General features: G+C 41.0%; 2 protein-coding genes across 7 annotated transcripts in view; one reads left to right on the forward strand and one right to left on the reverse strand.

The window, feature by feature from the left end:
• The first annotated feature begins 637 nt into the window (after window positions 1-637).
• On the forward strand, window positions 638-15,449 carry ctnnb1 (catenin (cadherin-associated protein), beta 1). Of its 2 annotated transcripts, none has more exons than XM_018684392.2 (17): window positions 638-810; window positions 7,474-7,524; window positions 8,369-8,596; window positions 8,701-8,954; window positions 9,044-9,282; window positions 9,552-9,753; window positions 9,861-10,005; window positions 10,236-10,339; window positions 10,538-10,672; window positions 10,901-11,104; window positions 11,723-11,881; window positions 12,024-12,143; window positions 12,498-12,648; window positions 12,838-12,959; window positions 13,130-13,190; window positions 14,084-14,334; window positions 14,655-15,449. In XM_018684392.2, the coding sequence occupies exons 2-16, from the start codon at window positions 7,512-7,514 to the stop codon at window positions 14,296-14,298; spliced, it is 2,352 nt and encodes a 783-aa protein (XP_018539908.1). In that variant the 5' UTR covers window positions 638-810; window positions 7,474-7,511; the 3' UTR covers window positions 14,299-14,334; window positions 14,655-15,449. The 2 variants fall into 2 exon arrangements, with proteins under 2 accessions (XP_018539908.1, XP_018539915.1); XM_018684399.2 differs by lacking the exon at window positions 638-810 and adding an exon at window positions 7,290-7,314.
• A 1,579-nt stretch (window positions 15,450-17,028) lies between these two features.
• ulk4 (unc-51 like kinase 4) overlaps window positions 17,029-26,864 on the reverse strand; it is a 72,533-nt gene continuing 62,697 nt past the window's right edge. For 2 of the 5 annotated variants that reach the window (XM_018684350.2, XM_018684340.2), the window contains exon 36: window positions 21,058-21,645. In XM_018684350.2, the coding sequence (XP_018539866.2) occupies window positions 21,490-21,645 (156 nt within the window). In that variant the 3' untranslated portion in view covers window positions 21,058-21,489. Of the gene's footprint in view, window positions 17,275-21,056; window positions 21,646-26,864 lie in introns of those variants that run through there. The other 3 variants (XM_018684363.2, XM_018684371.2, XM_051075775.1) reach the window with 3 other exon arrangements.

Here is a 26,864-nt window from a genome sequence, read left to right on the forward strand (position 1 = left end):
GTTGATTGTTTGTTGTTCGTGGTGTTTGTTACTGTGTGTTTTTTTTTGTTTTGTTTTTTAAATCATAGTTTGACCCCTGGTAACACCTAGCTTTCTGAGTAACAAATAAATGTATGGTAGCTTGAATAAGCTCAGATTTGTCTCTTGAACTGACATTCTGTTTCTGTGTTTATAACTGATATTACAGTCAAATTTTAACTTGTTCTTAATTTTTTAGAGTTATTTGTTTGCTCTACTGGAGCAGGTTACTGATGATAAACACTGACATTCTCGATGACTCACACTTTGTAAGTGAAACTGTTACTGTGCACAGGTGAGGGAGATTTTCCACAGTCCATGAGGTTTAACTCGGGGAAAGGAATCGGATTTCCCTTTTCTAGTCTGCCGGAACTTCATTCAATTGTGTATTCATACTCATGCCGTAGACAGTGATTTTTGGTTTGCTTTACATCATTAAACCAAATAAATCTGATAACCAAACCGAACGATCGTTATGGTAGCTAATGTATATACAGATACGCGTAACAATGCTTTGAATTAAAGCTTTATGTGATTTTAGTCTCTATTTTATTCGAGCGCACGGCAGGACATGTGAGGACTGAGGGGTGTTCTCCGGTCTATATAAATGCGCCGCCATCTTACATTTTCCAGTCTCTGCTGTGCGGGCCACCCTGATATTGATTGACTACGGAGGGAGCGGACGAGGGCTCCCCGCTGACGCTCGTCTTCACATTTTCCTCGACTTTTTACGTTTCTAAGTGGTTTTACTCTCCAGGACCCGAGTGGACGGGGTTGCTGTGTTGACTAAGGGTAGGCTTCAACATTCAAACTATCAGCTCCACTCAGTTTCTCCCTCTTTTCTTGTCGGGTTCTCCCTGAATGCCAGCGAGAATGGAGACGGTTGTTGTGTGCGGGCCGGCCGGGGATGCTGCTGCTGCTGCCGCAGCTAGCGAGCCAGCTGCTTTCACGGCAGATATTTGGGATCTGCCAGCCACCGCCTTAGGGGAGCATACATATTTTACTGATAATATTCCTTGACTTTATGATAGTATGGCGCTGGGTAAAATAGACAGTATTAGTAAACTTAACAAAGGAGAAATGTATACGATGGTTTTATTGCCTCCAGTTTATTCGGAAACCTTCGGGATTTGGGAGTAAACGCCGATGTAGTGTTCTCGCTTGTTTGCATAGTTAACGTTAGCTAATGATAGCCAAGTTAGTTAGCCTAACTACTATTAGCCCAGTTATGCTGCTGGACCATTCTGACTAATGCTTGCTCTACTTGAGTTTCGCCTTTTGCTCGGTTGTTTTTGCAGCTGGTTTAGTGTAACAGACACTTCACATGTGAAGATACATGCATGTTAGGCTCTGTATATTGGGACCATGTGTACAGTTTTGCGTTTTAAAACTTAAATATCATTAGCCAAGTCAGGAAAACTGGTATAGTGGGTTTAATCTTAACGCAAACATAATTTCGAAAGTTCAGCTTGAACTTCAACAAACTAATAACTGCCCGAAACTTTGATGTTAAATGGAGCTCGCTTGTGGCAGAATCGCTTAGAACCTTTTGTAATGATTTAAGTTAAAGTTAGTTTTAGGTCAAATGTCCGTGAGAGTCCATGTTTTCCATTCGTCCTTTTAAACAAAGACCGACAAATTCCTCCCAGCCGCTGTGCTTTGGGAGGACGACGACGAGGAGGAGCCAGAGTGTGAAATTTGAGTCAGTGGCGTTGGAGCAAGAAAGTCAGGGGCAGTCAGCAGCTGTGGAGAAGGGGCACTATACACCTATTAGTATAACTATTTGGATACTATGTGCTTTATTAAATGTTGTGTTGAGTATTGACATTTCGCGTAGTCCCGTTGCACAGCCAGAGGTGTGTTTGTCTGGCTACTGGAGAGGGACAGGCGAGTCACTACGGAGAAAAGTTGGATACCTCGCTGCTCTTAGCCATCCTGCCGATACAGAAAACAAGCGGTATCATGGCTTCTGTTGAAATAGATGTTTGTTTTCTGCGGTTTAATGGCACAGGACGACGTAGTACTGATGTGTTAGGATTTAAGATAAAAAGTACACGCCATTTATTTTGTTTGGTTGCATCGGGAATGGTGATTATACAAAAAGAGATGGGGAGATTATACGGCGGCTGGAGGATGTTGACATCTCATCCAGCGGCTCCAGATATTTTTTTTGTTTTGTCTCTGAAGCTTTACAACTAAACTACTTTATTTTTAAAAAGGACACGAGAACAGGATCGAATTTTTACATAGTTATTGGGCAATGTCACCAGACTTAGGTGGGTTCATGCCCCAGAAATCACTGCATTGTCTGTGACTCTTGGTTTTCTTATATTTTGTTTATTCGTCTGTCTGCGGCCACTCAGTGAAATCCCCGATCAGATTACACAACGGAACAAAAAATCTGACAAACCTCTTATCTTGTCAGCGAAATTTTCTTCGAACAGTGCATTAATTTTTTTTAGGACGGAAGCGTGGGTGTAGGCTACATCCGACCGGTAGCGGTATGTTTTGAGGTAATCCACTTGCAAGAAGACTGTTTCCAGTGGTATTGTCATTACCCAGTACTGTATTTTTTTCACTCTCTCCCGACCTTACCATAGATGGTAATTTATAAACAACATGTAGGTCTGAGGCAGAGTTTTAACGGCATAAGCTTAAATAACAATAGTAATGTTCATTTAGATCTTCCAGAAATGGTTTCTGATAAAATCACTTATGTTCTCACGATAAGGCAAGGAATGGATTAGTCACTCTGTACTAAGAAATGTTCAATGTAATACCTACAGGTGATAAGATACCGAGTAATTGACTTCTTTTGGAGAATACATCTTTATAGATTTTTATCAGATTTTTTTGTACCACTCTCAATCCATTCAAATTCATTTTTCTATCCTGAATAGATTGACAATTACTGAATAGAACAAGGTTAAAAGTCTTCATAATGTGGAAGTTGCTTGGATGTTTCATGGGGCTACTGTTTCTCAGTGGGCATCCATCGTTTTGCAGTTGAGACCAAACACTGCAGCGGCTGCAGGCATTGAGCCCATTGTATTGTTGGCTGCCAGCAGTGAGTGCTGCTGACCCTGCACATTACGTGGCTAACACTGAAGCCTGTGGCAGCTCCTGTCTCTCTGCTTGTGCTGATAATACAGCTTGTTTGGGTCATTAACTTCTATGGATGTATTGAACCCACTGTCTTTTTTTGTCACTTGAGAGAAAATTGCGTGTGCGGGAGGAGTTTAGATGGATTTAGCTCTACTGAAGTACTGTTTTCAGAAAACTCTTAAACTCAAGGACTGTGCATTACCTCTAACAAATTAATTTTGTATAAATCATTTTAAATGTAACAGCATGCCAAAAAGATAAAATCAAGCACCAAATGTCTGCAGACCAAATACACACACACACACACACACACACACACACTGTATCTCTACTTGCATTTCACTATATATGTATATGCATGTATATATAGTACTGTTCTCTTTATATAAGGTAAATAGAGGCTAACCTGAACTAATTTTTCAAGTCTAGCACATATTTACTGACAGAATTTTCTGAAGTGGAAATAGGATTGGATTGTCCTCAGCTGCTGTGAATTCCAGCTATGAGTAAATAGTTATGATTTCCTATGATTAGTTTATTGTTTCCACAAATTAAAAAGGAAAGAGGAGGGATGATACCCATAGAGCAGCTGTAACCGCTGAGTTTTTTTTTTTTGTGTTACTGCACCTGCCATTGATTTTTTTTTCTCCCCTTCTGCTTGAAGGTGTTAAATTTCCCACATAGCTCACATATTTCTTTAACACTTGCTTAACAGCTGCTGGTGTTTTTAGATAATTGGTTAAACTCTAAAGCTATGTTAGGCTATGTAGGTGTAACTGTGGACCTGTAATAACCTACTCATCACATCTTATTTTATTTGTGAGAGTTGAAAGTTGTCTCATGACTGTTGTCAGTCATTGGCTTTGTGCCTGATCCTGACTGAGATGCCCTCTGTGCAATTTAGCAAGAGCTACGTGTGGGAAAGGCTATTAATTCACAGAGCCAAGGTTGCCACTGTGTATGAGTGTCTTGCTTAACTTTTTTGATTTTTGGTTGAAATCATCTTTTCTTAATTTTTACATGTTCATCCTATTCTATTAAATTCCCAGCCGTGCCTTGTCCAGCTCTGTGAACGTGGTCGTATTCTCTGTGCTCTGACTGCAGCCAGCTTGACAGACTGTATTGTCTGGTCTTTGAGGTAGTGTTAAAACCAGCCTCTCAAAAGAAATAGTTCTATTGTTTTCATCTTAATGTTATGTTATATTTTCGTGTCTGTCATTGACACATTAGTGAACTCTGGCCCCCTGTTTGAACAGCATGTTTTTCCTGCTTTATTCAGGGCGGTGTAACAGATTGAAGTACACTGTGCCCAGCCATCCAGTTCTGTGCTGGAGCAGTAAGCCTGTCATTTTGAGTGTTGACCTGGGACAGTAGCGCTGTGGTTACATTTTATTTCATAGAGCTTTGCGTGCATGTGCCTATGTGCATGCATATTACCTCTCCATCTACATTCATGTGTGTGTGCGTGTGCCAAGAAGATAAAATACCTGTGTGATGGATCTATCCAAGCATGACAACACATGACCTTCTTCTTTGCCTCCGCTTCCCTTGTTTTCATATACTTCAACTGATCCCACATATATTGCACAAGACAACCATCTGACTCTGGTGACTGGTGTGTCACTCATTAGTCATCTGGTTTCAGTTTTATGGCTTTAAGTGGACCAGGCACGACTCTACATACTGGATTTCACATCTGGCTTCAAAGAAACCTCTTGTTTAGATTTTTGTGGTCAGGCTGCTAGCCTGATATCTAGGAACTCTAGCTGTAATGAGCTTTTTGTGTTAACGGTCAGAGTCAGACTTTAGGGTAAGGCTGCCATTTGTGCCTCTCAATTGGAGACCAGACTTTTCTTGTTTGGCCATCAAAAAAAACTATCATCAGCTCAGTTTCCAAAGCCAGATGTAAAGACCCACATTTTCCACCAGTATGAATGATAAATGGTTCCACTATGCGCTTTGATTGTATGTTTGATTTTTATGCAGTCTTGTACGGGACATATGGCTCCCATTAGGACAGGGCTAGGTTATGTGAGGGCAGGCCTGCAAAGCTCTGGAGGATGGCGTGTGAACAGTGAATTTGACTTGGTGCGTTTGTGGTTAGAAGCAGCAGTTTTGGAGTCTGACTCAAGATTGTTTTAATGACACAGCTGAGCTGGGTGGTGTGGGTGTGAGAGGAGGGAGCTAATTCAGAGCAGTAGTTTAGCTGTCCTTGGGTGTATTTGCATATTGGCAGCCATTTAACGCCACAAACTCCTACACATTCACTGGCTCTCATACCAAACTGATTTTTACCACTTTGTACCTTATTTCTGTGTTTTTCTGTATGTAGACTTCCATTAGCAGGCCTTTTAGTCCTGTCTTTGGGCTTTATCATTTTCATTTGGTTGAGTTAAACTCTTGCTAATAATATAGATTGTTTTTCAGGCAGGATAATGAGCCCCAAAAAACAATTTAGCAGAAAATAAAGGGCAGGAGAGACTTTTCATCAGTGGTTACTAACATTCAAAAACTTAAGCACTGAGTTTTCTAATGTTCAACAGATATTTGTCCCTTTTACTACAGCTGGGTGACAACAGGCTTTATCATGTTTGGCCAGACTATTTGTTGTCTGCCAAATGCACTATGCACATCACACCATTTGCCACAACCTTTTGTCTGAAAAGGTTTAGAAGAGAAAAAACAGCACTCAGTATCATTTTGGTATGTGAAAAGACCTGAAAGGTGTGTCTCAACAGAGACAATCAAGTTCATCACATCACTTAATGCCCTGTTCACAGCTAGCAGCTCAGTGTGATATTTTTGAAACTGGACCTCCAAAATTCAGGGTTTGGAAGTAGATTGTCCTTTGTCAGTGGCCATAAGTTGATGAATATGTTGTGGTCATAACTAACTATTATGATGCTTGAGTCACAAACTGTTTTCCCACATTGTTACTGACTGATGTTAAGGCTTTGTTTTGGGGTGACCTGATGATTTATCTTGCATCTAGCATTTCCTCTGTATTGCTAAGGGAATATAATGATATTGAGTTATTTCACTGCTAGAGGTAATAGTATAGTGATGTTCTGCTACACACGCCGAAAACCAAGATAACTTTAAAAATTCATTGAGCTTCTCTGAATGATCACATAGAAACTTGAAGTAACAAATAATTTTTTACACCCATTTCGCTTTTTTCCCTGACACTGACCATCTGATTTTACAACAGTCACACTGCTGCACACCTGTTGCATCAAGTTTTGTGGTACAAAGCGGCCCTTCAGAATGTGAATCTAACATTGACTTTGAAAGGGGATATCTTAAAAACAATCCTAAAAAGCTGTTTTTGTTAGGGATGAAACTTTCATTCACACTATAAGACAAATATGATATATGTGTGTGTAGAAGTAAATTACATTGATTTAATTAGTTGTGAATGGCAGTGAATAGATCATGTGTGCTAGGTAAATTCACAGCATGAACACCGTGTCTTACTGTCTGGCAACTCTACTTTCTCTGGTATGGTAAAATTCAATTCATAACTCTTTTGTTGCCATATCTTTTTTTTCCACCAGTGTGTCTCTTTACCCTTAAAACATGTCCAAACATGTATGTCATGACCTGACAGGATTTGGTCTACATTTTCCTGTAGAATTTATCTTGGAATAACCACAGATTTTGAAAGGATCCGACAAAAGGATTTCTGACTATGGAGTCGGACCCACAGCCCTCGTTTCTGTCTCCCATTTTAGCTGAGTTGATTTTCTTCAGCATTTTTTCTATTTTCTCTGTTTTTGTGTTACTGTCATAACATTATCTTTGAGTATGAATTGAAAATACTTCTGTTTCAATTTTCCTTTTTTCTGAATTAATCCCCCCGGCTCGCTCTACCTCTCTCCTGCCATTGCCAGTGTTTACTTTCCTGCAGAGTGTGGTTTCAGCTTCAAAGCCAGCGCAGGAATGCAAACGCCCTCCTCCCTCCTGCCTCTTTTCTCTCCACCCAGTGCTCCACTTCCTCTGTCCCTCCTCACCTAAATAGTTGCTAGCTGCTACACTTAATGGTGGCTTTGTGTGTGAGCTGCTGCTGTTTGCACGACTGGCTTGAACAGAAGAGGAAATCCAAGAAAAGGAGGAGGCAGGAAAGACGGCCCTGGAAAGTCACTTGTCTGACTGGTTCTTCTGAGTGAACACTGACGCTAATTTCTAAACGTCTGTTTTTCTTCCTTAATCTCTGCTCTGATTTTGCGTTTCAAAATAAAATGGCCGATGTTTGACTGGAAGGAGAGAGAATGGGCAATGAGTAGGGTAGAGGAAAGGTGAGATGCTACTGAGGCAGTTGGACTGATTGTGTTTTTTTTTCTGTTTCAGATCAGGAAGCTGTGTCGGTCGCGGTTTGAGAAAGGAACATGGCTTCCCAGGGTGAGTTATTAGTTTTCAAAAGTAAAACTCTTACACTTCCTCGCTCTGCAGGTTCTCATCATTTTTCTGCATCTCTTTCTGCAACACACACACACGCACACACTCATGCATTGACTAGTAAGCAATGTATTAAACTTTGCTCCCGTTAAAAACAGCCACTTCTCCTGGTGCAGATTTTTTCTCATTAGAGCGAAGTGAATTAGTTATTGATTTGGAAACTTGGAGCATGTGTAAAGTCAAACTTGATGCTTGAAGAGACCTTTACAGCTAAATTACATTTATCAATGTATGAAAATGTGTGAAAAATATAAGCACTGGAAGCAGGTTAGAAATCCATTCAGTGCAGTGGCTGTAAACCACTGTTGAGGTGGTCGGCACGCTGCCACTCAAACAACATGCAGTGTTACATGAAAGTAATAATAATAATAATAAAATAAAATAATAATAACTCAAATTTTCCACTGTTCAAAGACTTCTTTATATAAAGCCATTATTTTATAAAAGACCTTTTGCTGTAAAATGAGACAAGTGCAATTAAATTTGATGATGAAACCAGGAATCAGAAACCACATCTGCTCTTCCAAACAGAACTCGCTATACTGTCCTAAGAAATCACTAAGCTGACAATACCAATTACTCTGCATTATGTTATTGTCATCTGCTACAATGTGGATTACTTAATTGTATGTTGTTCTGTTTTGTACACAGATACTGTACAACTATAAATAACTAAATAAACAACTATAAATAAATAAGTCTACCCAACTAAAGTTGGGTAGATGTTTTTTTTTTTTTTTTTTCACTTTTCTTGATGCATATTTTTTTTTAATGCTTTCTTGTACAGCTGATCTGATGGAGCTGGATATGGCCATGGAGCCAGACCGTAAGGCAGCAGTCAGTCACTGGCAGCAACAGTCCTACCTGGATTCAGGCATCCATTCAGGGGCCACCACAACTGCTCCATCCCTCAGTGGGAAGGGCAATCCTGAGGAAGAGGATGTCGACAACAACCAGGTCATGTATGAGTGGGAGCAAGGCTTCAATCAGAACTTTTCCCAGGAACAAGTACAAGGTAAGTCATAATACACTTTTGATGAAATAATCTTGAACAAGTATGGCCTAAATAGCAGCCTTAAACCCTATATAACAAAACAACTGATCTTCTGTCTCTCCTAGACATAGATGGTCAGTATGCCATGACACGTGCCCAGCGGGTGCGTGCAGCCATGTTCCCAGAGACTCTTGAGGAGGGCATGCAGATCCCCTCTACACAGTATGATGCAGCAAACCCCACTAATGTCCAGAGGCTGGCAGAGCCCTCACAAATGCTCAAACATGCTGTGGTCAATCTGATCAATTATCAAGATGATGCTGAGTTGGCAACCAGAGCCATACCAGAACTCACCAAACTACTCAATGATGAGGACCAGGTACTTGTCCATGGAAACAGTGGCTCAGAATTGGCTCAGATTTTTTTCCCCTTCTTTCATTCCATAACTTTCATGTCTTTCTCTTCCAGGTTGTAGTAAACAAAGCAGCAGTGATGGTCCACCAGCTTTCAAAGAAAGAAGCGTCTCGCCACGCCATCATGCGCTCCCCACAGATGGTGTCAGCTATTGTCAGGACAATGCAGAACACAAATGATGTGGAGACGGCCCGCTGCACTGCAGGAACACTGCACAACCTGTCTCATCACAGAGAGGGTCTGCTGGCCATCTTCAAGTCTGGAGGAATACCCGCTCTAGTTAAAATGCTTGGGTATGTAAAAGGAGGATGGAGGGCTAGTTGGTTTGGAGGGGTTTTTCTTGGCCTTAATTTATTTGATGTGCTACACAGGAAAGTAGGAAGCGGTATGGTTTTTCAGGCCACTTCCTAACACAGTGGCCTATCAACGTTGATAGAGTAACATGAAAAACTGTAGCTGGCTGCTAATTTACCAAAGGCAGAGGGTATGGAGAGAATAAACACATTCAGTTGTGGTTATTTCCCAGTGGGATAGTAATCTAATAATACTGTCTGTTTTGCAGTTCACCAGTGGACTCTGTCCTCTTCTATGCCATCACCACCCTCCACAACCTCCTCCTGCACCAGGAAGGGGCTAAGATGGCTGTCCGTTTAGCTGGCGGTCTGCAGAAAATGGTGGCTCTACTCAACAAGACCAATGTCAAGTTCCTGGCCATCACCACTGACTGTCTTCAGATACTGGCCTATGGCAACCAGGAAAGCAAGGTAAGTAGAATGAGTCTCTGTTTGATATTCCAAGGCAGCAGTACTCTACAGTGACCTCTATGAGAACATTGAAACCCCTAATGTTTTTGTGTTGTCTGTTTGTGTAGTTGATAATCCTGGCCAGTGGTGGCCCCCAGGCACTGGTCAACATCATGAGGACTTACACCTATGAGAAACTGTTGTGGACCACAAGCCGAGTTCTCAAAGTGCTGTCAGTCTGCTCCAGTAACAAGCCTGCCATTGTAGAAGCTGGTATGTCTCATAACCATTTAAGTGTTAGTAATATGAGCCTGAATATTGTACTGCCATTACACATATACTGTGTATTCATGATTTGAGGGTCTTACTTTTGGCTTATTTTAAGTATTTTTGACAGCAACCACTGCAGTGTGAAAAGATTAATTAAATAACAAATAGTCATTTTATTGATTTGATATTTTACAAATATTATGTGTTAACAACATATTTGTTGTCCTCTTCAGGAGGCATGCAGGCTCTGGGACTCCACCTGACAGACCCCAGCCAGAGACTGGTCCAGAACTGTCTCTGGACTCTCAGGAACTTATCAGATGCTGCCACCAAACAGGTGATAAGAACTGCCCCTTGTACCAACACTGAAGGTTCTTTGATGTCAATGAAAGACAGTGGGATGCTTATTTACTTATTATACTCAGGAGCACACCCTCTTTAGTTGGGTCTTCAGTAGGCATTGCTCAGCAGATATGGAGACAGAACATGTATCCATCATTCCTTTCATACTAATCTGACAACTGTCTGTCTACAGGAGGGAATGGAGGGTCTGCTAGGAACTCTGGTCCAGCTGCTTGGCAGTGACGACATTAATGTGGTGACCTGTGCTGCTGGCATTCTTTCTAACCTGACCTGTAACAACTATAAGAACAAGATGATGGTCTGTCAGGTGAGTAGACACACACACGGACACAGTGTTAATACGTAGTAAAATCTAAGGTGAAATTTATGGAAATATTTACTTAGCCAGAGGTTTGAGTCTGTAATTTGTTAATATGGTCTTGAGTTTATCTATTTATCTTTTTTAACATGTTTTTTTTGCCTGTGTTTAATTAATAGTATCTATACAGTAAAACTGAATGTCTGATGTAATCTGTAACTATATGTCCCTCTGTAGGTTGGAGGAATTGAGGCATTAGTTCGCACAGTGCTTCGGGCAGGAGACAGAGAAGACATTACAGAGCCTGCTATTTGTGCCCTGCGTCACCTCACATCTCGACACCAGGACGCTGAGATGGCACAGAATGCTGTCAGACTGCACTACGGTCTGCCTGTGGTCGTCAAATTACTGCATCCGCCGTCACACTGGCCGCTCATTAAGGTACACACACACTCACACAGAGTTGCCAGCAGCAGTCAGCCACATAAGTAGTTCTTCATACTGTCAGCCAGTCATTTGGCTGTTGTGTAAGTGGTGTTTCCACTGAACCAGTTTACACTTGACTACACCTTGAAACTGAAATAATGGACCAAACCTGGCTTTAAAAGCGCAGTATTGTCTCTGAAAAAGTGTAGCTGGCTACTAACCCATGTTGGCAGCCAATCTCCTTTTGTTTGTAGTGAATTGAGAATGCAGTGCCTTAATACTACAAGTTGCTTAAACTTGTAATACCTCTGCAAATCTTGCTAGTTTTGGGCCTGTCCCATGTTGAGCCTGCAAAGTAACAAGTCCTGGTCTCTAATGTATTGTAGAGTATTCATAGTGATGGACAGAAAAAAAGGCATTGGTACATTTTGCCACTAAAATGAGAAAAAATGTCCCAAAATTTAAACACAACCCATGTGGTCCGTCAGAAGGAATGACTTTCCAATAAAAAAAATGACAAAGACAATGCATTTTAAAATCTTGTGAAAACTTGCTCCCTGATCAGATGGAACAATGGCTACCTAAAGTTGACACTTAAAGCTTAAGTAACATGTTACTGTGCTTCTCCATCAGGCTACAGTTGGTCTGATCCGTAATCTGGCTCTCTGCCCTGCAAACCATGCTCCTCTGAGGGAGCAGGGAGCCATCCCCAGACTGGTCCAGCTGCTGGTCAGAGCACACCAAGACACACAGAGACGCACCAGCATGGGAGGCACACAGCAGCAGTTTGTGGTGAGAGCTAGATCGATCTAGAACTGATGTCAGATTTGATAATGAGATGATTACCTCAGTGATAGTTCCCACTGCTCATCTTAAGAGTCCTACAGGGCTTTCCATGGTTTTAGCATTACTGACTGAGTGTTCATATTTTTAGGAGGGAGTTCGTATGGAGGAGATTGTGGAGGGCTGCACAGGAGCACTTCACATTCTGGCCAGAGATGTCCACAACAGAATAGTCATCAGAGGACTCAACACCATTCCACTTTTTGTACAGGTAAAATTCTTCAGCTCAGTTTTGTTGTTTGTACAGTCACACCAGCACATCTCAAAAAGTGAGGCCAAATATTTCTGACAATGGTGATCTTCAACTGTATATTCTTAATGAAAGATTTCATGAATCATGATCTGTTAGTAAAGTGACGAAATTGCCTGAGGTGTCTGTATTAAATATGTGTCACATTGAGACACACTGGTTCTCAGGAAAGAATAAGTTATTGTAGCACTTGTTGTTTGTGTCTTCACTCTCCATGAAACTATGTTTGATTCATTTTAGAACATAAGGTTTGCTGCAGCAGAGTACTGTGCAGGCTGAGAGTTTTCTAAGCATCTTGTGTGTGTTTGTGTGCAGCTGTTGTATTCTCCGATTGAGAACATCCAGCGTGTAGCAGCAGGAGTCCTGTGTGAGCTGGCCCAGGACAAAGAGGCTGCTGAGGCCATTGAGGCTGAGGGAGCCACTGCCCCACTCACAGAGCTATTGCACAGCCGCAATGAAGGAGTTGGTATGTACACAGAGACCCATAGATCTACATACTCCCATCATTCATATAATGGCTACTCTTAAACTATGCAGATGTTCAGAAGTGCTAGTCCAACTGAGACGTGAGTGAATACGATTGTATCAAACACTTAACACACTTTGATGCTCCAGAGAAAGGCAACTAATCCATAAACTCTCCTTCTTGCCTTAGCCACGTATGCTGCAGCAGTTCTGTTCCGCATGTCTGAGGACAAACCCCAAGACTACAAGAAACGTCTCTCTGTAGAACTCACCAGCTCGCTCTTCAGAACAGAACCAATGGCCTGGAACGAGGTGTGATGCACTCAAGATTCGTTTTGTTCTTGAATTGTTAAACAGTGTATTTGTACACACAGATACTTATTCACATTCAAGTTAACTTCAGTGCATAAATGCCTGTGGTCTCATTAAAACTGCTGCCTCCCTGCTCATCCTTGTCTCTCTATCTGTGCATCACTCTGCAGACTGGAGATCTGGGTTTGGACATTGGAGCTCAGGGAGAGCCTCTGGGCTACAGACAGGAAGGTAAGTCATCTCCTTCACTCTGGGTGGTTGGGAGACTCAGGAGTGACACAGGAGGGGACAAGGATATCACGTGGCTGTTAGGCTATAACAAAACATGTTAGCTGATTTAACATAAATAAATACTGATTGGGAATATAGTCATTGTTTTTCTGCTCTGGGTAATTCTGTCCTATTAGTTTCTCTAAACCCATGGGCCTCCTCTGTCCCCTTATATCTGATGTATAACTAAATTTTGTCACAGTCCAATGACTGAGCTCCATCTGTTTCTTGTTATTGCTGCTGATGACAGGATTGGCTGTTTTAGGTCATGATACACAGGCAACTTGAGACAGTGATGAAGGGCAATAATGCTTTCAAGTTATGGATGGAGATTGATTTTTATCCCTGTTGTTACTCAGGATAACACAGGTGGCTCTAAGAAATACAATACTGCTGCTTTTAGTTGTTGTCATAGTTGGCCATCTAAATGTTACCAGTGCACCAGGACCTTGGACTGTGTACTGATCAATAAGCTAAGGGGTGTGTGTTGGCTGCTGATTTCAATTTCCCCTGCTCTCTGTTCCTCGACCACTAACAGCAGTAATTGGCTCTTTGCCAGCCAAATGAAAACAAAGACTTAAAGTTGGTAGATGGATTGGAGAAGGACCTGACCACTACAGATAGATTTCTGTTGGTCAAACCAAACACAGTGAACTGGGCTGTGGGTTTGGCTAAATTCAGTTCAAAGCCTTCAACAGCTATAATTTGAACTGAGTTAACCAGTAGTTTTGAGGATGGATGGTGTGCTGTGTTGCAGTGAATGATCATACTACTGTGTGAAGGCTTGGTTTGTTAACATGCTTCTAACAACTGCTCTGCTTCCCCTGCCTCTCCTCCATCCACTCCTCCCCCAGACCCAAGCTACCGTTCCTTCCATTCGGGGGGTTATGGAGGGGACACAATGGGCATGGAGCCCATGATGGACCATGATCTGGGTGGAGGCCACCACCCTGGCCAGGACTACCCCCCTGTAGAGGGGCTGCCTGACCTGGGACACGCCCAGGAACTGATAGAGGGCCTGCCACCTGGCGACTCCAACCAACTGGCCTGGTTTGATACCGACCTGTAAATACCAAGACCAACATTACACTACTCTTTCTACTAGGTAAGAATATCTTCTCACTCTCTCTGTAGCTTTGTGTCAGTTGAAATGGATGGTAGCCATTTCCTGGGCAGGTTGTACAAGTAGACGCACAGTAAGATGTTTTCTGTCTGGATAAAATGGCTGAGGGGAGAGGAGAGTGGATTTACTCACTGGGGCTGCTGCATGGTCATACTGCTCCTAATTGCAAAGCTGTGTGATGTGGTGTGTGTGATGTTACTTCGTGTTTGATCTGTGTGTGTGGTCTTTACCAGGGTCTGTGTTCCCTCTCCTTCCTCTCATTCCTTCTTTCTTTTCCACTCACTTCTCTCCCCTCTTCACAGCTGTATCATGTGATCTGGATGAACCTGCATTGTGATTCGCCCATATGGAGGAGGCGGGGTTTCAGAAAGTGCCTGAAGATGACTCAACAACAGCAAGCAGAGTTTCCTGTCTATGGGAACTCCATTGGGACAAACAAGATTTAAGTGCGGTTCTGTTCTGGTCTCTCAGCCTGACAGGGGGCTGACATCAAATCCTGACATGACACATGGATTTTGATCTAAACAGTTGATTTTCAAAATCCCTTTTTATGTATTTTGTTTTTCATTTTTACTTCTTTTGGTTGTTTTACTTTTTTATTCTGTTTTCCTCAAGTCTGTAATGGTACAAACTGATTCTAGTTTGCTTTTTTCATTATTCTGAATTATGATACTCATCTCTTGTTTTTGCAGTCCCTTGTATTTTAAGTCTGATAGTGTTGAGTTTTTTAGTGGTAATGCTCCATCCAAGTAAAGAATCTGATCACATTTTAAATGGTGTCCAAACACTAAAGTTAATCAGTTGAATTGTATTCTGATGATCAAGTGTAACATTGTGTAGCTTTTGTATAAAACACATGAATTGGAAATCATGGTCCAAATATCAAGCTATTTTCTTGCTTTAAAGGTGGACACTGATGTGTCTTTGCTGTTCCAAAGGGGGTGTAGCAGACCTAAGCTGGATGGGGTATGGCTGTGGAAGGATAGGGGTGGAGGAGGGCTTTTATTGGTCTGCTGTTACTAAGGGGTGGGGTAGTGGGAGGAGCTGGTTGCTGTAGCCTGCTGTGTTCTGAAACAATAAAATGGACTGTCATTTCACCTGGATGCCTCCACGTCTCATTTCACCTGCACCTTAAATCCAGGAGGACACAAGTTACAGAGCATGACAATAACGTACTGTTTGTGGTAACATTTTCTGAAGAACTGAATCCTGTAGCCTTTAGCAAGTCCATAGCAAAGATTATGGTAGAACAATACAATTACAACTGGGTCATATTAGTTGCCTTCACAATTGAACAAGTATGACTGGTCTGATAACTGTGTTTCCACAGAGATTTGTGGTATCAAGCAACTAAAACTGTAGTAACCAGTCAGTCTGACACACATAGCAACAGTAAGACAGGCATGTATCTTTGTGAAACGTAAGTTCTCTGCTATAAGGATGAAAATTAGGGCATCAGAGAGCAAAGCAAATGACCACAACAACACAAGTATGACCCTCAGTTTCACACATCAAATAACAGCTTGTGTAGCAAGGCATAGAAAACTGTAAAACCTCCAACTGTGAAAAGTGTCCACATTCACATGCAGTTTGGTAGGAGGCCACTTCTGTTCACTATCTTCCTCATCTGAGAATGTGTCCTAAATGTCAGTTGAACTTGGTGGATGATATTAGACAACTGAACAGTGACAGCTGTGTTTGCTGCAGCTTTAGTGAGATTAGTCAGATTTGCATATGAAATTAGAACCTGGAGTGAAGAACTAAAAGCCTGCCAGTGGTGACCATGGCTGGTGTGTCCAGGATTTAGTTATTTAGTTTTTTTTTTTTTTGCAGGAAAGTGTTGTATGGACTATGGCTAGTCTCACACTCAGCTCTCACTGTCCTCATTCAGCCTCTCACTAAGACAATATACACCCACTGTAATGGTATATTACACTGTGTTGATGCCCAATTACTGCTGTTGAAAGTGTTTAACAAACCAGACATTTGTATCAAATATACCTCAGATAAGTAAAATAACTTAAATACAAGAATTAGCCAGACTAACTTGCTTTGAGAAACAAAGATGGGATTTCTGCCCAACTACCACTCTAATATGACCTATCTTTATGGAGAATTACCTCAGTCTTAAACTATGGTTGCATCTCTGGTCCCTGTTGGCAGCATGCAGAAGAAAACCTCATTTGGCATCATAACTCCTGATAAGAGACAGAGTTTCAGTAATGAAAAGAGATTAGCTGGCAGTAGTTGAGCAGTGTGTTGTTCATAGTTGCAGTCACCATCAGATAGTCTGCACCAATACTGACTGGAGCTGTCTACACAAACCCAGAGGCCAGTGCTCTGATGCCTGTGACAGTCTGAATTATTGCTCATGCTGTAATCCTGTACAGTCTGATGGACATTGGATGGATGTTTTGATTGAGCTGTCAAATTATTGCAGTGACAGAGCAATATTTATTACTGTCACTGATCCAATTTGCAAATGTGATGAGAGTCATGTAGAGAGATGAGCGAACGCTCTGATACCACACAGTCAGAATCACTCGTCTCAAAGCTTTTGGGAGCCTGTCCCCTGCAAAACTGGTTCAAAACTGGTTCACATAAAACCATTATTATATTTGCATCCAGTTTCTAATAATAAGATTGGATCAACCAGAGATTTAACAAATAAATAACTAATGTCTAAAGACATTTTATTATAAAATTGAAAGAAATTTTTGAAAGAACAATTTTCTCTAGTTTTAGACTATTCAGAAACAGGTTACCAGAAGACAGTGCAATTCTAAAAATCAGACTACAAATCAGTGAAAGTGATGATTAGGTGGACCATCTTTGATTTAAGGTTTGATGAGTAAAAGCTTCTAGGATCAAGAGATGTCCTGGAGGATTTCAATAGCCAGTGGAACCACATCGACATGACACCTAGGGCAGAGAAAAAACATGTTATTCACCATATCACAACTATGTTATTTACCCAGGGACATAAAAAAACAAAGGTGCAAATTATAAAAATACCATACAATGTGCATATATACTTATTCTTTAAATCTTCATAGAGTTTCCATGTTGTTAAAAAAAATCTCCCTACAGCTGTAATCTGGTTTCATATTTCTCTCACACACTTCTGACTCTTCTTCTCCAGTAAAATTACGGACTAATATTCCAAATATGGAATTCATGTCCGTGTTATTCTGGCCAAACCATCTACTTGTAAATCAGGAAATGGCTCAGTGCTGTGCAGACTGAAATAGATGTGATCATGAACTGGGCACCAAAGCATCCTCTGGCTCCAAGCTGAGCTGTTCTGAACATTCAAAGTGCCATCTGAATTCCAAACCATTTACATACATCAGGTCTGTTCTATATTCTATGCACTGGTGCACTGGTAGATGTGCAGCCGTCTTTATTTTAGTTTTACCATCAGCATTTGTTGGAAAGCAGGTGTAAACCCACAATTCAAACGTCTCAGTGAGCCAGTGTGCATGGAAACAGAACTGGCGACTCCAAATTTGTAATCCTCAGCTGGACAAACACACCAAAGATTTCTCTTGATAATTTCACACAAGTCTTGTGGCTTATTGAACATGCCAGTAAATGAGACAGATACAAGGGAGCAGCCCCAGGGTAGTGCAAAGTGCGTCAGTATATTGTTGAGAAAACCTTGTTGTTGAATCAAGGTCATTTTTCAGTGTGGCAGACGAGAGCTCAGGAGCAGGAACGTACAACTGGATTCTGTTGCTGAGTGGGTTGGATGACTGAAAACAGAAAGCTGCAAAAACTAAGTCTCCAGTCTGGTCTGATTTTTCTGTGTTTTTTTTTAAAATTGTTGATGGCTTTTTGTCTTTAAACATTTTAATTTCTTATTCTCATTCTTTTCTAAAAAAGGATTAGCTAGTTATTTAGTCGTATATTACTTGTCATGTCTGTAAATATCTGAGTCATTTATTTATTTTGTCGTACTTAATCTTGCACAGATGGGATTTCTGTTACTTTTACTCTACCATGCGACATATTTATCATGGCTTACTACATAATACTTAGACAACAGTCAGACCCCTACAGGCTGTCTGTAATCTAACTCCTCTCCTCTCCTACCTCTCCCTCCCTCTCTCCCTCTTCCCCTCCTGTCTTCCTCCCAGGTGTCTTTGAGGGCATCCAGGCCAGAAGAAGCCCACCTACCCCCCTTAGTTAATTAAAACCTATATAATTAACCTAATTAACACAGCTCCCAGAGGCCTCAGAAATCCTTGAAAGTTTGTGGATTTGGAAAACATAAATTGGATCCATAAAAGTTTTAGTACAAACTTTAGAGTTTGGTTACCCATTAAATGACTGTATTTTCACAGTCACAAACTGACACTCAGCAGCTGCATGGAGGACAGTGGAGAGTGAAACAGTTGGTTTTAGATTATGGTAAATGACTCCTGTAGCACCACATTAGTCTCACACCCAGCTTACACCAACTTGGTTTTGGCTGAGTTTCTACCATTTGAGATAAAGCAAAAGAAAATGACCGGATTCCCCACAATGGAATCTTCACAGGAATGCAGTACATTAGTTAATTCACTGTATAATTACCCCAGTGTCACTGGGGGCTGGAGCCAACCCCAGCTGAAATTGGGTGAGAGGCGGGTTACACCTTGGACAGGTCACCAGTCTATCACAGGGCTGACATTTAGAGACCAACAACCACTCACACCTACAGGCAATTTAGAATGTCCAGTTAACCTAACCTGCATGTCTTTGGACTGTGGGAGGAAGCCGGAGTGCCTGGAGAGAACCCACATAGGCACAGGGAGAACATGCAACTCCACAAAGAAAAGCCCCAGTTCCCAGAACCTTTTTGCTGTGAGGTCCCCCCAGAGCTCTATCAACTGAGTCCCTGTCATGTTTTATACAATTATATAAAAGTGGATAATGTTAAAATAATTTCTTCACAAGAGACATAGTGATCCTGCAGTTGTCATTGTTTATATGTGGTATTTTTTTTCAGGTTTGCACAATTTTGCATTTATATATCTTCTGCCACATGGAATGGCACACACATTCAAAATTTCTATTTTTTCAAATTAGTTGAGCTACTGCAGAGTCTTTTCACATACCTTTGGTAGCTACAGAATACTCTACAGGGTACAAGTACCCCTGGTTGAGATTCACTGACCCTAACAAAAGTGAGAAATATTAATGTAACAATAATTTATTCAAGTTTAAGTAGTTTAACAATTAAGTGCTGTTGTGCTGTTTTGCAACACCAGGCAGCTTACTGTTTTTTTTTTACAACACTGCTTTAGGGTTTGTTTTGTGTGTTATTTTGGTAAAATCCTTCATAAATTGTAGCTGAGTCTGACATTTCAGAGTTGAGTGTTTGCAGAGTAGTCTTCTAGTTTTCTGAGCTGCATCTGTCGTCTGAGCAGATATTGCACCGCTGATGGCTTCATGTGTGACTGACTCCAACAATAAACTAAGGATCAGGTTTTGGGCCTCAAGGCTTTTCCTCAGGACGGAAGACTATGAGTGACCTCCACCCCCCCACCCTGCCCAACACACTTGGTCAGGCTTGAGGTTTTCAAAAAGCATTCCTCAGGTTGCCATGGTAAAGGCTGAATGACATCATTTTGGTTAGGATCTCAGCCCAGACCTCCCCTCTTCCTCCCACTTTCTTCCGTCTCCTCTCTCTGCTCCACCTCCTCTCATCCTCTCAATTAAAACCTCTCCTCACTCCTCCTCCCCTCCTGTCCTCTCCTCTTCTCTCTCCTCGTAACTCCTCTCATCTCCTGCCCTTTCTCCTAAAACCTCTGCTCCCCTCCTCCCCTCCTCCTACCACTAAACCAGTGGGAGTGTGCCAGTCTCAGCTACTTCAAAGCTAGAGCTGATCTCTGCTTTCATCTGCCAGAGGAAGAGGAGAGAGAGGAGACGAGGGGAGAGGAGAAGGGGGAGAGGGAAAGCACAAGAGAGAGAGAGAAAGAAAGAGATGGAAAAGAAAGAAAATGAGGAATATAGAAAGAAAATGGAGAGGGGAGAGGGGAGGAGAAATGGGTATAGAGGGTGACAAAAGGAGAAGAAAAGGGGTGACCAAGGAGAAAAGAGGGATAGAGGGAGGGGAGAGCAGGAGAGGCCTCTATAGCAGGACAACAATACACCTTTATTATTGATCTGACAGGATGTGTGTGTGTGTGATTGAGAGACAGAGTTTGAATGTAGAAGGGGGTGAAAGCGACTATTTGTGTGTCTGGGTGTGTGTGTGACAGGTTGCTGGTCTCATACATTAAAAGATCAAAGAGAGCATGGTCGCTGCAGTGACAAAACCCTTGGCTCTAAGTGGGAACACACATTCGACCCACATACTCATAAAAGGTATCCAGATGCAGGTGATAGGAGATACAGGTGTGCGTGCACACACACGCACGCACACACACGCTGAATTTCAGAATTGTTGCCCTGTTTACTAAATGTTAGTGATTAGAAATACAAATTACAAATAATTACAGTTAGTGAAATAAGACAGTTTATGGCACACCTTTAAAGGATATGCTTCTACATTTGAACCATTCCAAAGCTCACAGCTCTGAGATGTCACTGCCTTTACTGTACCCTCTTGCTTTGAAGCAGATGTCATTTATCATGTCAAAAACACAGCGAGGGTGTAGATACCATTTTAAATATATGTAGAAACTGAAGAGACTCCCAAAAAATGAAGCTCTGTTTTTAATAAATGTATACATTTAATCTTTTATCATAATTCTATGAGGCATTAAGCTGACACTTTATGCCTCACATAGAAGCTTGCATCCTTTCAATTAACAACTAGAAAAAGATCAGTTTTGACATGTGTAGTACAGACATGTTCAGACATGCATGAAAATAATAAGATGAGGGAGAGAGCTGGAGGAGACATGTCAAAATCCAAAATGATTTGTTAGTGGTATCCTTTGAGGTACCAATAACAAACATACAGACATACACACACTACAGATAGAAATGAGAACCTTAAATGGACAGACATGTATTGTATACACACCAGACCAAACACAGCTGCACACCATGACATCTAAAAAGTCTTGTTTTGCCACTGTCTAATTAATTTGTCTGTATTGCAAAATGCCTGTTATACTAAAATCAAGAAGAAAAAATATTTCATTATTTTAATAATGGATATTTTCTATGATACACACACAAACTTAAACACACGAGCAGAAACGTGCACCTGTTGGACGTAGTCATATCTCGCAGTTGACTCACAAGCTCCGCCCCTTCAGGACATTCTAACCAATCAGATCTGTCTGTAGTCTGCACCTAAAGAGGGTGGTGATAGACAAAGAGCAAAGTGAGAAAGTAAAAAAAAAAAAGATATGGTCACATCTGTTTTTAGTGTCGAGAGCACTGCTCTACTGTGTAGACTAGCAGTGAAGGGTGATGGCACGCTGATAATATTGTTAATAATAACCGCCTTTTCCTAACAAAACGCATCACTGTTTCTGTTTACCAAGTGGGCAAATTGACCCAGTCAAGGCTGAACTAAAGTGACCTCTGACCTGTAACTCAGCTGAAAAATACACACAGAATTCCTGTTTAATTTCCCCCTTTGTGTTTACAACAGGTTTTTTATCTGGTTTTGCAAACATATAAAACTGATAACTTTGTTTAAAGATACTGGCTGAAGAACCAAAAAAGTCTTTTTTTAAGAATCCTGAACAAGCTACCATTAATCATCCTGCTGAAGATCAATAAATTAAACTAACAACAGACAAAAGCTCTACTTCTCAGTATGGCAAAAAGGTGCAGCATGACTCTGTACAATCCAATCTGTACAGACAGATAACATTTAACTGTCTTTAAATAATGTTTGTGATTGTCATCTCAGCAAAGCAATACTCTACTAAGAGGAAGCCAAGCAGCTATAACCACCAATAAGAAATGATGTACATTCAAAATATAATTTTCACATTCTTGTCACAGCACCACTCAAAGTCATCTTGTGGAACACTACACTATAAAACCCACTGATCTGTGTTATCATCACAGAATCATTTTGCATGTTACCATGACCAACTGCTGAGCGACATCACACTCATTTGTCAATGTCAGTTCAAAGTAAAGTAATCAAAGAGGTGATGTGCCAAAAATCCAGTTGAAGACACAAACATACACGCATCCATGTAGCCTACGTGTTACAATGGCACTTTTTCCTCATAAATGCTTTATTGCTCCCTGACAACCTTGGTCATATTTTGTTGATCAATGAATTTATTCCATGATTCTGTTGCTGAACTTCCAGCCTAAATTAGATTCTCAGGCAGTTTTTTTTTTCTCATCTCAGTATTGAATTGTATTATCCTTGATGCTTTGGCAATTTTGTACACCTGACATTTATGCCATTTCTTCTCTTTGTCATCCTCCTGTTTTTATTCGTATCCTGACATGTCTCTCCACACCACAGTGTCTAGGCTTCACACCTACCCAGAACACCTGGCCCTCAGACTGATGTGTGCGTGTGTGTGTGTGACTGTGTGTTAAGAAAGGTCCTCGGGGCAATTGCAATGCTTAAACTGGTGGTTAAGTTTAGCTGAAGTTAAGATCTGATGAACACATGTAGAACACATGAATATCTATATATAATCTGTGTTTGCCTATGTTTCTTTATGGGTTGTTCAATGTGTGTGTGTCTGTGTGTGTGTGTGTGTATATGTTTTAGTGAATATTTATGCAAGTGTGAACTTGCATGTGTGTCTGAGTGGTCGTGTGTCTGTGTGTTAGGTGAACGTGTTCTCTCTGATCTCTGGTGACATCATCACCTCTGTCTCTGTGGCGACACAGAGCATGGTTGTTGCTAGGCAACGGGGTTAGGAGAAGACAAAAATGCTCCCCTCTCAAAGTACGCAATACTTTTCTTGCAAACACACACACACACTTCGCCACCATCTCCATCAGAGTGAGGGGACATTTATATGTGCCTGCTAACCAACTACTAAGCACACACACGCACACCTACTTATCACCCCCTCTCCAACCCTGCTCTCCACCTCTTCTTCATCCTCTCCTTCTACCTTATCTCTAGCCATCTCCACCTACCCAAAACATCCTGACTCTACAACACACTGAACTCAAAGTCAGATGAGATAGACAAACACGTTGAGATAGACAAAGACAGCACAGAGCTGTCATAAGATATTAAGTTCAAACAAGTGACAATGTACTTGACAGCAGAGAGGGAGAGAATAGTAGATTTGAGAAAGAAATCATTATTTGTTTTATGGATAGTACTCAGATGGAAGTGACTGTGACCCACTGCTGTTTTAGCAGCACTGGAGAGTGGGGCACAACCTGAGGCCATGTCCAGTGTAGACATTTTGCCTCATTGTCCATGCATATATTTTGATGAGTTTATTTGACTTGATAAATAATCCTGACACCACATAATCAAGTTTGATTGCAGTGCATCACACCATGGTCACCATGGAATGACTTTTTCTTATTTCTTCAACTCTTTTGACCCACATTTAAAGAATGAGACCACACTTTTTTATTCTGTCTTATTAAACTTTTAGTGCAGATGTCATTGGTCACAAATACCCAATCTACATTGTCCTAGCTGTAATAGTTAGTAATACCTAGGGGAAATACCTTCATGAAACCAAAAACATGCCACCTATAGAGACTTGACATGGAAACAGATAGTCAAGTAAGCACCTAGTCAATCAGGAAGCACTGCAACTCAGGGATTAGTGGATGGACAAATAAATAAACATATATGTTTCCAGCTCAAACATGGAACAAGTCACAACAATTGGACATTATATGCTTTGATGTTTTGGATACTGCAGTGAAATATTTCAGCCTACGGAAATGAGAGGACCTTCTCGATAAAAGCGTGAGATTAATAAGCAGTATCAGATTCTTCAGTTAGCACACTTACATTTAGTACACTGTGTACATAGTATACTCACTGGCATAGTATGTGAACTGTTCTCAAATCAAACACGGCCACTGTACATGATTATCACAACATGTGACTGTGATTGTTGTCACAAATGTCTGCCAGCTGCTTTGCTCACTTGACTTAATAAATGTTTGTGCCATCTGTTTCATACAACATGTAAATTACACTGCCATTGGCAACACCAGCATGTCCTCCTTCCTTGGCCATTATCACAACTTTGAAAAACGTTGGCGGTCCCCCCCGGTATGTAGCCAAGATGGCTATCTTTGAGGGTGAGAAATGTCCATCATTCTCCTTTCAACATTTTGACTGTTCTGAGTGTACCATCCTTGGACTTATAGTGCACCACATATTTCCATACTCTCAGTGTGACTGCACATATGCATTCAAAATAAGTTTAAAAAACATTTTACACTGACAAATCAGACTGCTTTTAAATTAATAAATGCTTCTTTCTCTAACAACTTCTTTTCATTAAATTAGCATTCCTCTTTAAGTCTTTGCAAATTGTGACTAAAAAAAATGAGTTGAAAATTTCACTAATTCACTCTTGATTCAGTCTCCCTTTCTCCTCCCTTTCAGTTTCCAAGCTATTAGCGGGATCTTTGATTGAGATTAACAGAGCCCTGAAATCAATGAAAGATAATTAAAAAGCCTTTGTTGAAGGGCAGGCACTTGTCTGTGTGTGTAGGTGTGTGTCTGAGAAAGAATATGTGAGTCATTGTGTTTCTGTGACGGTATAGCTGTGAAAAAGTGTGTGTTGTGGATAAGGAATTTCTGTTCTTATTCTTTCAAAGCCGCACATTGCTCTCTGCTGACTGGCTGGCTGATTGATTATGAGATTCATGAAAACTCAATTTAGCAAATGGTTAGAAGATGTTGATTTTGTTTTCTCTTTAAAAGTAGCTACTGGACTCCAATGGGGAAAAAGTGCAAAGTTGGAGAACAGTATCGCAACAGTTCTCAGAGGAAGAGTAAAATGTAAACATTTTAATCTTTTAAATGAACTAATGTGCAATGAGTAGAATTAGTAAATATGTAGAACGGTAGATGGAAATTTTCTGAGCAAATAAATTAGTTCCAAGCATTGTGCTGCTTAGTGACTCACCCACTAGCTATGAGGAAATGGCTGAAGCATGCGCATACACACACACACACACACACACACACACACACACACACAGTTTTGTGTGTGTGTGTGTGTGTGTGTTGCTCATGGTGGTGAGCAGGATAGATAATACACACCTCAATGTTACTGTAGCTGTTAGCACAGTGGGTAATGAGGGAGTTTGCACATGAGGACAAATTTGTTACGACAGACAGAAAGAGAAAGGTAAGTCTGTGAGCTTGTGTGTGACAGAGAGAGTTTGTGTGTGGGTGGTTCAGGTGGCTGGAACTAATTAGTGAGAGGAATCAAAAATACACTCACGCAAACTCTCTCCCTCTCCCACACACACTCATAACTACAAATATTAGGTAGCTTCCAGGCACAGCCTTCAGTCAGAACATATGATCTTGGTGACAGCTGACCTTGTGTCCCACATGCAGAAACTATTTCATGACCCTGCGGCCAAGCTAAAACACTAGGAATGGATTTTACATAATTCATAAAGGTCTATAGCTAAATCAGCCATTTTTTCAAACTTGGTCATGTTGATTTTTGAGATGTATTTTCACTGGACTGATCAATCCAATCCTTCCTGGCCTCTCTTTCAAATAACAGTTCAAACTGATCTTGCACAGTTCTGCACAGCCCTGGATTATACTCAGTGGCTGTTCTTAAACATTCAATATCAAGCATTTTTAAAGGACTTATTCATAAAGAATTAGTGACATGACAACTTAAGTATGTTTAGGTTTAGGGTTAGGTTTAGGTTTACGTTTAGGTAACCAATACTAGTTCTTTAAGGTTAGAGAAATGCTGCCATCCTGGTTAGTAGTCAGTAGTTATCCTGAGAAAGGATGCAAACCCTGGTCTTTGTATCAAAGTAAATGCTTACTTGAACTTGGTACATAAATAGCATACTGCTTTCTGCATGCCACTGAGTGTTGGCACTGGGCGTGAATCTTTTTATTGTTGTGTGTCTCTTCTGGGACAAGAAATATCCTCCTTGTTAGAACCTGTCTAATTCTGGTGAAAGTTTGCTGCAGCTGCATCAGTTTTCCCCATGTTACCAGATTGAAATAATGTTATTCATTGTAGGGGAATAGAAACGAGAAGCCTTACTAAATCTCCACCTGCTTTACTGCAGTATACTGTAGAAGTCATCCTCTTTGGCCTGTACTACAAATCATTTTGACTATCAGACAAAATTGGACAGACACTCGAACAGAGAGAGTGACAGGCAGATACAAACCAACATTTTTTCTCCCTCTCTGTCTTGCTCCCTCTGTCAGTCAAGTTTTGGTGAAACTACACTCTATTTTCAGAACAGCAGCACAGCAGGGCTGACTCTGTGTGTGTGCCTGTACTGAGTCTGTTTTTATTATTCCAATATTTTCATTCTGCAGTGGTGGCAGTTAATATTTCAACCCCCAAAATACAAACACTCAGCCAAGATTCTTCAATCATACA

The sequence above is a fragment of the Lates calcarifer genome, linkage group LG15 (assembly GCF_001640805.2).
Source record: "Lates calcarifer isolate ASB-BC8 linkage group LG15, TLL_Latcal_v3, whole genome shotgun sequence".
NCBI classification, from domain to species: domain Eukaryota; kingdom Metazoa; phylum Chordata; class Actinopteri; family Centropomidae; genus Lates; species Lates calcarifer.